Raw genomic sequence first — 12,428 nt, 5'->3', positions numbered from 1 at the left:
GGTGCTCCGTAGGCTACAACTCCCATAATCCCTAACCAATGGTTGTGCGGACTGATGGGAGCTGTAGTCCAACAACATCTGGAGGGACCACAGTTCCTCCATTCCTACCATAAGGGGGGGGAGCGCCGGTATACAACACACACACCCCGCCTGCCACCTCGTGAAGGTAAGCAGGTGTATTAAGGGGGCGGGGAGAGAATAAGAGGTATTCACGACGCTGCGTTGAAGGAGGAGGAGGAGGAGGAAGCAGCTGGCTGACACCAGGCCCAGACCAAAGTCCACTCTTCTTCCACCGCCAGCCCCTCTTAAGTTAAAGGTAACACCCCAAAAGGAAAGTCTCGGCCTCTTCAACCGGCCCACCCAAGCAGCTGCTGCTCGCTCGCTCACCAAGGGTCCGGAGCCATCGCGGCGCCCAGCAACCGTGGACTTTAAAAATCTTCTACTTCGGGTTCTTTGCCGGCAACAGTTCCTAGTCAAGTCACCTGACTACAGCGAGCGCAGAGGCTCACACAACCAAAGAGACGGCGGAAAGCGCGACCCTCTGACGGGTTTATTTCGAGCCGACGGGCGGGGAGTAAGCTAAAGAGAAAGGGGAGGGAGGAAGGAGGCCGAGTAGCTTAAACTGAAAAAGCGCGTGCGCATACCTGCACACCAACCAACGCTCTGCGCTGGGGTTTTGTAGACTGCCTTCTTCAACGAACGTTGATAGGAGCACTAGAGTTTTGAGATGCACCGCTCATCCTCTTCTGCGCTCAGAGATTTGAAGCACGTACATTCATACACATGTACTTCTGTGCCTACCGGAGAACGCTGCCTTTTATGTGGGCATCGTCTGATGAAGAATTCTATGCAATTCAGAAACTTGCATATGGTTATTGGTTCTATTAACAATATAAATTCCTTATTAAGAATTTATCCTTCCATCCTTGGAAGTACAAGTCTCTTTACAACCATAAGGGCTCACAGGATCCATTTTTGTTGTCCATCTGTTAGCCCCCACATTACAGAAATACAATTTAAAAGTGTGATTGTGTGTGTATATTATCCCCCCTTTCCAGTAAAAAATGCCCAAGGTTGCATCAAGGATTTTTCCAAAATAAAGAATACAAACAACAATTTCTAACTAGAAAGAAGACACCACAAAGAGACATTATCAGCATTATATCACCAGCATCTACCTGAAATAGCTAGTTCCTTCCTATAAAGGCACTGTGGAGTCCAATAGACCCAGAACATGAAATGTTGTTGAATGAATATCAATTGTAACTCTAACAGATGCTAAAGCAACTTTACATTGATTGAGCAGAGCTGAACAGAACATTCAAGCTCCCCATTCTGTTTGTCTCTAAGATCCTGAACATCCAATTTACAACATTCCAATAAGCATTTTATAAACAATTATGTCAGATTTAACTTTATGTATTTTTTCCCTCCAGCAATACAGGAGATGCTGAGGCACTCAAACCTCACTGCCCATAAATAGACACAAAAAGGTGCTGTAACAAGATATTGCCATTCAGCACTATCAGGTAAGTGGTATTTAAACTACAATATTGCAAATGACAACAATTATCCATCAAAAATCCTATTAACTGGAGGTCTGTGGGACTTCCCGGAAGGAGTGCTGGCTGGTGATTGTCTCTGAGTGAGCTCTATCTCAGAGGAAGCTTATTTCAGTTAAAAGCCAGTCAAGAGGAATTTTTGACTGGCGTAAATGTTCTCCAAGATAAAAGGGGAACCGAAGAGATTTTCCACGGAACTCCGTCGAGCTGTAGATTGCTAGATTTGATCAGGAATCCCCCTGAGATAAGAAGTTTTTTCTAGCAGCGGAAGACTGAGTCTGGATTTCCAACAAGCTGTGCTGAAAGTAAGCGAGACTTTTTTTCTTTCTCTTTGAAAAACGTTTTTAACGAGCTAGCCTCCTTCTGTCTAAATCTTATCAACTAACTTAAATTACTATCGTAAAAGAGACTTGTTTACGAATCGGCAACTCAGAAACTTGGGTGACTCACACTTTTTTCGTATTATACAAAGCTAAGGAAGAAGGGAGCAATTCAAAGAACCTGCTTTATTTTTTATGACAAAAAGCTGGCTTAAAGCTGGAATTACAAAGATTAAACGGATAAGAGGCAACTTATTAGATAAGATGATTTGATTATTTGAAGGAAATATATCTGAGAATATTTTTTTTTATTTTGGATTAAAAAAAATTTTTTTTTAACGAATCTGCTGTTCGTGTATCTTACTAACTGGTGGATGCTGAGAACTGGATTTGTTTTACATTCTTGAATGTGCTGGAGATAAGAACTGTGTTGGTTAAACAGGCCTGGAATATTAACTTTTTTGTTGCTGGGAGAAAAGAAACTGTTTGCCTCTACATTGGCTAATAATAGAAAAGTTTTTTTTTTTTTCAAGAATGACAACTAGGAAAACAGCCAAAGTTTTGGAGCGAAGAGTTTCAATTGATACACAGGAAGGGATGGACATGTTCCAGAAAATTATGGAGGGATTTAGTGATTTTAAACAAGAGTTGAAACAAGAGATGAAACAGGACAGACAACAACTTAAAGATGAATTTTGCAATATGAAAAAGGATTTAAAGATTTACAAGATCATATTAAAACAGAAGTGGGTGAGATTAAAAATAACATTGGGCAATTAACACAGGATGTGAAAAATGTTAAAGATAATAATAATAATAATAATAATAATAATAATAATAATGATAAATTTAATTTATGTGTCGCCTATCTGGCCAATGGCCACTCTAGGCGACGTACATACAATAAATATGGCAGAGTACAATATAAAAATACAGTGAAATATATAAATTATAAGAGCAAACAATACATAATAGGAGGCATTTAAAACAGAAGAATATTAAGCCTCCCCAGAAGTCCCGAAAGCCTGCTGAAAAAGCCAGGTCTTTAAGGCCTTGCGGAACATATTCAGGGAAGAGATGTGCCGAAGATCTTGTGGGAGGGAGTTCCAGAGGGTGGGGGCCGCCACTGAAAAGGGCTTCTCTCTAGTGCCCGCCAACCTAGCTGCTTTGGCTGGCGGGACTGAGAGAAGGCCTTGTGTGGCCGATCTTGTCAGGCGGCATGATTGGTGGCGTTGTAGGCGCTTCTTTAGATAAACTGGGCCGAGACCGTGTAGGGATTTAAAGGTTAAAACCAACACCTTGAATTGGGCCCGGAAAACAACTGGAAGCCAGTGTAGATCGAACAACACTGGCGTGATGTGGTCCCGGCGACGACTGTTTGTGAGTAATCGAGCCGCCGCATTTTGAATAAGTTGTAGTTTCTGGACCGTTTTCAAGGGTAACCCCACGTAGAGCGCATTACAGTAATCTAATCGAGAGGTGACCAGGGCATGTACTACCAGTGGGAGCTGATGAACAGGAAGGTAGGGTTGCAGCCTACGTATAAGGTGTAGTTGGTACCAAGCTGCCCGGCTCACAGCCGAAATCTGAGCCTCCATGGACAGCTTGGAATCAAGTACAACCCCGAGGCTGCGGACCTGGTCCTTTAGGGGTAAACTCACCCCACTGAACTTCAGGTCAACGGTTCCCAACCTTCTCTTGTCCCCCACGAGCAGTATCTCGGTCTTGTCGGGGTTCAGTTCAGTGCAAACCTTAGAGAATAGAATAGATATTACAAATATGGAATTGGAAAAAAATTTGGACTATATTGCTGTTATGGAACTTAGAGATAAAGAACATTGCTTGAGATTCCGTGCAATTCCTGAGGAAACAGGTGAAGATATGAGAGAGAAAATTGTTAATGTTTTGGCAAAATCCTTCGACAGGAACGAAGATCGGATGGAATTTGAAATAGACAAAGTTTATAGAATTAATTCCAGATATGCAACAATAAAAAAAATCCCAAGAGATGTACTTGTTTATTTTTTAAAAAAGAGGACCAGAGATATGGTTTTGCAACATCATTTTAACAATGTCTTCAAAATTGACGGTAAAGAAATACAGGTGATGAAGGAAATTCCTGTTAGGCTTCTACGTAAGAGAAAAGATTACGCTTTCTTCACAGAAAAACTTAAACAATGTAAAATTCAATTTAGATGGGATGTTCCAGAGGGAGTGATTTTTACACTTAGACAACAAAAGTATCGATTAAATACTGTTCAAAAAGCAAGGGATTTCTTGAGAAAAGCTTCAAAAGACATGGAAGAAGATAAACTCAAAGATATGGATATAATTCCTGGGAAACAAAGTCAACAGAAACAGGTAGAGGAAGAAAAGGATGATGATGGATCAAAGGGAGCAACAGGCACAGACTTTTCTAAAATACATGCTTAAAAATGGATTACAAATATCTAACTTGGAATATAAATGGAGCTAATTCGTCGCAGAAGAGAAAGTATTTCATTATTTGAAAAAATTAAAATTGGATATAATTTGATTACAAGAAACTCATATTAAGAAGAAAGATTCTAAATATTTAATTTGTAAAAATTTGGGTGAAGAATTTATTTCGGCAGGATTCAAAAAAAAAATGGTGTGGTTCTTTATATTAATTCACAATTGTCTCCTAAATTGATATTATTGGATGATAGTGGCAGATTTGTGGGAGTTGAAATCACCATTCAGGGTACAAAAATTTTGATAGTGGGCATTTATGCTCCTAATGAAGATAAAACAAGGTTTTATACTGGACTTATGGAAAAACTATCTGAGTTTGCATATGATCATTGGTGTGTCATGGGTGATTGGAATGGGGTAATTTCACCAAAAATGGATAGACTTTCTGAGAAAAATATTAAAGAGACACAGGGCAAATTGCCGAAGATCTGTTTCGAATTGATGGAAAATTTAGAATTGGTGGATGCTTGGAGATATATAAATGACAATGCAAAGGAATTTACTTACTTTTCAGAAAGACATAAAACATTTTCGAGGATTGATATGATTTGGATGTCTAAAAATTTAGTGAAAGATATTTCCAAGATGGATGTGTTACCAAAAACCTTTTCGGATCATAATCCAGTGATATTGACTTTTAAAAAAAAAATCTTGGATTTAGATGGAGACTAAATGAATCTTTATTACAGAATGATAAAATAGTGTAGGAATGTAAGAAGAAATTAAAAGAGTTTTTTGAACACAATTTACATAAAGGAACAGATGAAAACATTGTTTGGGATACAAGTAAAGCATTTATGAGGGGATATTTTATTAAATGTAATTCTGAATTAAAAAAGAAGAAACAACAGAAAATGCAATTGATCTTGGAAGAAATAAAACAAAAAGAGGAAGAATTGAAAAAGAATCCAACTAAAGCTTCTACTGTAAATCAAATTAAAATGTTACAGAAACAAGTGTCAATGTTGACAGTTAGAGAAATTGAAAGGAAATTAAATTTTGCTAAACAAAGGACTTTTGAATTTGCAAATAAACCGGGGAAATTGCTAGCATATAAATTAAGAAAAGAACGACAAAAAAATCTTATTTTAAAGATACAAGAAGGAGATGAGATGTTGACAGACAATTTAAAAATCCAAAGGGTTTTCCATCAATATTATTCAACTTTGTACAAGTGTCAGGAAATTCCCTCAGAAAAAATAGAAGAGTATATATCCAAACAGAATTTGCCCAAAATTACAGATCTTCAGAGACAAGCTATTAATGGTCCTATTACGTCAAGAGAAATATCTGAGGCTATAAGTAAAATTAAATTAGGAAAGGCGCCAGGACCGGATGGACTATCAGCAATGTATTATAAATGCTTGGAGGAGGAACTTTTACTACCTTTACAGTATACAATGAATTCTATTTTACAAGAGGGGAAGATACCGGATAGTTGGAAAAATGCCAATATAACATTAATACCTAAAGAGGAGCAGGATTTAACTAAAACAAAAAATTATCGGCCAATATCTTTACTGAATAATGACTATAAAATTTTTACAATGATTTTGGCTGAAAGAATGAAAATAATATTGCAACAATTTATTCAGGAAGATCAAGCGGGGTTTTTACCTAAAAGACAATTACGTGATAACGTCAGGAATGTTTTGAATGTGTTGGAATATCTAGAACAACGAAATGACATACAAGCTGCTTTGATTTTCTTGGATGCTGAGAAAGCATTTGATAATTTGAATTGGAAATTTATGTTTAAGGTTGTAGAGCAAATGGACTTTGGAGATAATTTTATAAAATGGATCAGATCGATTTATACATCACAGAAGGCACAGATAATTGTCAATGGGGATTTAACGGACTCATGTGAAATACAAAAGGGTACAAGACAGGGATGTCCATTGTCCCCCCTTCTATTTATTCTGGTTTTAGAAGTGCTGCTTAGAGACATAAGGCAAGACAAAAGGATTTCGGGAATAAAGATAAAAAAAGAGGAATATAAATTGAGAGCATTTGCTGATGACTTGATAATTGTATTAGAAAATCCCTTGGAAGGAATCAAAAGTATTGATGGATAAATTAGAAGAATTTGGACCATTAGCAGGATCTAAGATCAATAATCAAAAAACGAAGATGCTGGTGAAAAATTTATCTTTAAGAGATCAAAAAGAGTTAATGGAGAAGATAGATTTTAAAATAGAAGAAAAGGTGAAATATTTAGGTATTATTATGACAAATAAAAATTCAAAGTTGTTTCATAATAATTATGAAAAACTATGGACAGAGATTAAGAAAGATTTGTTAAAATGGGATAAATTACAGTTGTCATTAATGGGTAGAATATCTGTAATAAAAATGAATGTATTGCCGAGAATGATGTTTCTATTTCAAACAATACATGTCATATCCTCTGATCTACCTTTCAAACAATGGCAAAAAGATATTTCTAAATTTGTTTGGCAGGGGAAAAAACCAAGAGTTAAATTTAAATTATTACAAGACGCCAAAGAAAGAGGAGGGCTGGGATTACCAAATTTGAGACTTTATTTTGCTGCTTGTTGCTTAGTCTGGATAAAGGAATGGATTCTATTGAGGAATAAAAGATTATTGGATTTGGAGGGTCACAACCTGAAGTGGGGATGGCATGGATATCTATGGTATGATAAAGTAAAAGTTAATGTGGATTTTAATAATCATTTTATAAGACGTCCTTTGTTGAATATATGGAATAAATACAAAACAAGTTTTTTTTCGAAAATACCTCTATGTGTTTCAAGTCAAGAAGCATTTTATCGAAGAGAAATGGCTGGAAAAGAGAAATGGTTAACTTACCAAGAACTATTAGAAAATGTGCATGGTGAATATATAATGAAAGAGAGAGAACAACTAATAAAGGAAGGATATAGTTCACAATGGTTTGCCTATTTACAATTGTTAGAAAGATTTAAAATGGACAAGAAAATGTATGGGTTTGAAATAAATAAATCTGATTTTGAAATAGGTTTGTGTACAAATGATGAATGCATAATTGCAAAAATGTATAATTTTTTATTAAAAATGGACATGGAAGAAGAACAAGTAAAAGAGTGTATGGTTAAGTGGGCAAAAATTTTGGTTATAATATACAAATGGATCAATGGGAAAATATGTGGAAAAAAGGTTTGAAATTTACATTATGTTATAATCTTAAAGAAAATTTTTATAAAATGATGTATCGTTGGTATATGACTCCAGAAAAGTTGTCAAAAATGTATAGTAATGTTTCTAATGTATGTTGGAAATGTAAACAACAAGAAGGATCTTTTTATCATATGTGGTGGTTGTGTAAACAGGCAAAATTATTTTGGGCACAGATAGGTAGGATGATGCAAAAAATCTTAAAGATAAATATTCAGTCAAAACCAGAATTTTTTTTATTGGGTTTTATGGATAAACAAAAGGAAAAGAAATATGGAAGAATAATATTATATATGATCACGGCAGCAAGATTACTATATGCACAAAAGTGGAAAATGGAATCGATACCAACAATGGAAGAATGGCTATTGAAATTAATGGACTTAGTTGAGATGGACAAATTGAGATGTCTTATTAGAGAAAAAATGACAGATACATTTCTTAAGGAATGGAAGCCTCTTTTGGACTTTTTGTTGAAAGAAAAAAATGAAATGATGATAATGGGATTTGACGATTAATTAAGATAGACTTTGGAAAAAAGTGAATTTCGTATGTTCTAGGAGACAGGTTTGATATATATTATATACTTATAGCTGATCTGTAACAAATCGGAAGTCAAGTTTTTCTTTTTCTTTTATTTTTTTCTGTTGTATTGTTTTTGTTGTATTTGTATTTGCTTTTATAAAAATTTGAATAATAAAAAAATTATTATATAAAAAAAATCCTATTAACTGGTCTAACATAAATCCCACTGTCAGCCCACTTCTTCTACAAAAAGGATTGCCCCTCTATTTTCAAATCTGGGTTACCCCATAGAGTTAATTTAGCATGGGTCAAGGCATTATACACCATGCCTCTCCAGCCGCTTGAAATTGCAGGTGGAAATAGTCCTTTTATATATGTGGGCCCTACCACCATCCATCCATAAAGGGGTGCCAAATATATCATCTTCAAAATTACCCATGTGGGAGTATTTGCAGAAAAAGAAGTTGGCAGTCATTTGTATGGGCTGAAAGTATGCCTTATGGCATGGACTAAGATTTGGAAGAAGGATTTCATTTTCCAGTATTGACAACTGCATTTATTAAAGTGAAAAAAACAAGGTGGGAAAGTTCCCCCCCCAAGCTTTTGAAATGCTGTATTAAAGTTTTGAAAATACACTTGGGGAACATGTAAAGAAATACCATAAAGCACATAAATTATCTGTTACAAAATATTCATCTTAAGTGTATTAACCTTACTCCAAATACTAAATCCAAGTAATGTCCATCTTTCTAAATCAAGAGACATCTGTTATTAATCTATTTAAATTCAGTTTAATCATTTGAGAAATATCTCTAGGAACCAAAATACATAAATATGTTAGAATGTCTGGGTACCAACAAAACTGCCAATTAGCGTATAAACTAGATAACTTAATAGTGCCCACTGGCATTAATTCAGATTTTAACCAATTAATCACATAGTCAGAAATCACACCAACATTATTAATCAGTTTTAATAGTTCCAGTATACCTGATTAGGGCATACTAATAAATAGTAACAAATCATCTGCATACATAGCTATTTTAAATTCCACTTGTTCAAACACAAAAACATGCCTCTCTCTGTTTTGTCTAATTGCACATGCCAGTGACTCTAAACAAAAATATCAAAGGAGAAAGTGGGCAGCACTCTGTCCTACCTCTCTCTAAATTTGGTCCGGCAAAGTGGTTTTGCCCAAATCATGCCCACCTGCCCCACACTTGACATCATATGTGACATCGGTGTGGGGTAGATAGAGATGTGGCTGGATCAGCTGTGCAACCAAGTTCCCCATGGAGAATTCAGACATGTAGCCAATCCTGCAGAAAGCTGGGTTGAAGTCAGTACTCCTCAACTGACGGGCAATGAGTTAAAGCCTGTTGGATTGGCTGCATGTCCAGGTTCCCCACAGAGAGCTCAGTCGCGTACCTGATCCCTGCAGAAAGCAGCTTTGCCAGCCAATTGCTTGATATGTTGCTGAGCATAGGGCTGGCAAAGCTCCTTGTGCTGTGGTTCCCAAGTGCTCAGCAATCAGCTGCTGTTGGGCGAATGGGAAGTGGAGCACAAGGGACTTTGATAGGTAGACAGGACACCCATCTGTCACTCATAATGATGTCATATGATCAGCAGGTAGGTTGTCCCACCCACCTGTCAAGGTTGGCCCATGAAGCCGGGCACATATAACTATCTGGCCCACCAGCCCAAAAAGATTCCCCACCGCTGCTGTAAACCAGACTCGCTCCAAAGAATTCAATTTGTCCTCACCTGTGGTTGGAGGAAAAGGCATAAGGTTCTATTTCAATTCATAAATTGCTGAGAAACCCAAATTTTTTCAAAGTAACCAAAATAAACTGTCAATGCCAATATATTTTGTCAAATGCTTTTTCAGTATTAAGAGAAATAATTGAAGCCACATCAGTTCTTTTATCATACAAAGCAACCAGATATGCTACCAACCTTAAATTATCTGATCCCTGCCTTTGTTGAATAAAACCCACCTGATCTGGGTGTACTAACATTCTAATAACAGTCTGAGGTCTGTTTGCAAGTAATGTTAAAATCTTGGCATCTGCATTAAGTATATTGGCCTATAATTTGCACACTAAACTAAACCAGAATATTGGTCTATCCTTATACTAGGCAAACTAACAGAGCAAAACTTACTCCTGTGATCACTTCTGACCTCCTGGCCTCCAAGAGGTCTTTTGTATATTTAAAAGTTGTGGAGAGGGGAGGGAGAATTCCACCTTGTGGTTTTTCCCATTACAAAGTTGCAAGAACACCTGCACTTGGCTGACTTTCTCTTCTCCTAAAGGTACAAGATCAGTGTCAGGCCAAGAACCTGGCAACCCTAAATCCAACAGCATCTGGAAGAACACATCTTCCCCACCTCTGCTGTAAATGATTCTTAGTTCAGAACTCCTCAGCATAGTTATCTGCAGGATAGGCACCCATCTAATTTCATGACCTTTTACCTTTATACTTTTTTTTACTGACAACCTAGAGTGCAGTCTCTGAGGAGACTGAAAAGTGAGCATCCATGCATGCAGTGCCTGTGTAATCAGTGTTTGGATCACAAACATGCAAGGGAGCGATCAGTTAAATTGTTACCACACTTTTATTTTTAATTTTGTTAATCCATTACTTCTTGACAAGTCTGGCACTCCTTTATAAATGACTCTACTCTCTCCTGGTTGTAAGGCATTGTGTTGTTTTCCTCCATGTTGTGATTACTGATTCTTATTGCTATTTTATACTAATTGTTATTGCTGTTTTAAAATTATAATGTGCTAAGCTCTGCTAATCTTTGAACTTGCAGCCACCATAACTGCGGCAAATGTATAGTGTTATGTGGACCCAGTCCTGTGCTTTTAATAGCAACCTGGCATGTGGAAATTTAGCCAGTGAAGCTTTTCTTGGCATGGAGATCAAGCAATGGCACAGGAAAGAGCCCTGTCAGCAGAAGTTGTTATTCCATGTAAAGTGCATCCCAAATCATAAATATGGTTTGAATTATGCTGCTATAATAATTGTGAATGGGAAAGTGCTGTACAGAGGGGAAATTATGTTCATTAGTAAATGTAATAATTTGTGTGTGTGCCGGAAACCTAAAAATAAACATTTTATTGATTACTACCGTTGTTACTAACCAGCCCTGCATGAAGATAAATTTATTGTGCCAATTAATAAAAATATATTGATATCATTTATTTTGTGAAGATGGTGTGGCTGGTGCAGTGCACAAAACAGAGTTGATAAATGGACAGGACAAAGACTAAGGGAATGGACAGACGTCAGTAAAGGAAGACAAGAATAAAGAGTAACTTGAGATAGGTACAAAAATGTTTTATGGAAGAAAGGAGGAGAGGGAGTGAGATTGACAGTTTCAGGAAGGGGATAGGGTTGCTACTCCCCCACCCCCTTTTCCCCCCACTGGTCCTTCTTCAGTACTCTTGACAATAACCTGACATGGGGAAATTTAGCAGAAGAACCTTTTCTAATTACTTTTAAATTTATGTACATCAAGCAGTTATCAAAGGTGCAGAGTTTTTTGTGTGTATGTGGGTTTGTTTAACATGATAATACCAGGCAGAAGAAATGCTTACGAGGGGTATTTCCCAACCTCAAGCTTAAAAAGAATAAACACAAATGTATTGCTCCAGACACAGCCACTATGTTACCAAGTTATATATTGTCAACTGTGGCTAACATCCAGATATCAATGAAGGATAAAATCCTTTGTATGCTTACTTGGAATTAAATCCCACTGAACTCTGGAACTTGCATCTATGAAAATTTTACAAAGGATTGAGAAGAGAGGATTCATACAACCACATTTTATTTACAGTAGTTGCATATAGCATATCCTAGCCTAGTCACTTGAAGCATCAGAGTTACTGTGTTGGACTTAGACTGGGAGACCTGGATGCGAATCTCCATACAACCACAACACTTATAAGAATGGACTATATTTCACCCTGCCTTACATTACAGCAATTAGTTCCACCAGGCCATTGTGGGCAAGCCATGCCAACCTTTCCCCACATTTGGTGTCTTGTATATCAGCAGTGGGAAACTTCAAGCCATCTAAAATGAAGAAGAATCAGGAGCACACTCTTTACTTCCTGTGAATCAAAAAGTTGCTGCTTTTTAAATTTGGTGCCTTATTCTGTCACCCTGCATTGCAAGGTTGTTGTGAGGATAAAAAGGGGAAGCCATTCTGTGTTCCATTGAGGAAGGGTGGGATATAAATATAATAATAATAATTAATAAATAATTTTGACATTCCTTAATCATTTCTGATAGAATTTAACACATATAAGCAGTAGCGTGGTGGCAAATTCAGAAA

At 36.8% G+C, this 12,428-nt stretch overlaps 1 protein-coding gene across 4 annotated transcripts in view; it reads right to left on the bottom strand.

Annotated features, from left to right (window-relative positions):
• Positions 1-12,428, bottom strand: part of STX8 (syntaxin 8) — a 169,888-nt gene that overhangs the window by 146,187 nt on the left and 11,273 nt on the right. The window contains exon 1 of one of the 4 annotated variants that reach the window (XM_061616499.1): positions 388-611. The exons of 2 other annotated variants lie outside the window; for them this stretch is intronic. In XM_061616499.1, the coding sequence (XP_061472483.1) occupies positions 388-404 (17 nt within the window). In that variant the 5' untranslated portion in view covers positions 405-611. Of the gene's footprint in view, positions 1-387; positions 612-12,428 lie in introns of those variants that run through there. One more of the 4 variants, XM_061616502.1, reaches the window with a different exon arrangement.

Source organism: Rhineura floridana, chromosome 3 (assembly GCF_030035675.1).
Source record: "Rhineura floridana isolate rRhiFlo1 chromosome 3, rRhiFlo1.hap2, whole genome shotgun sequence".
Taxonomy (NCBI): Eukaryota; Metazoa; Chordata; class Lepidosauria; order Squamata; family Rhineuridae; genus Rhineura; species Rhineura floridana.
This window is presented reverse-complemented; position numbering and strand designations above follow the sequence as displayed.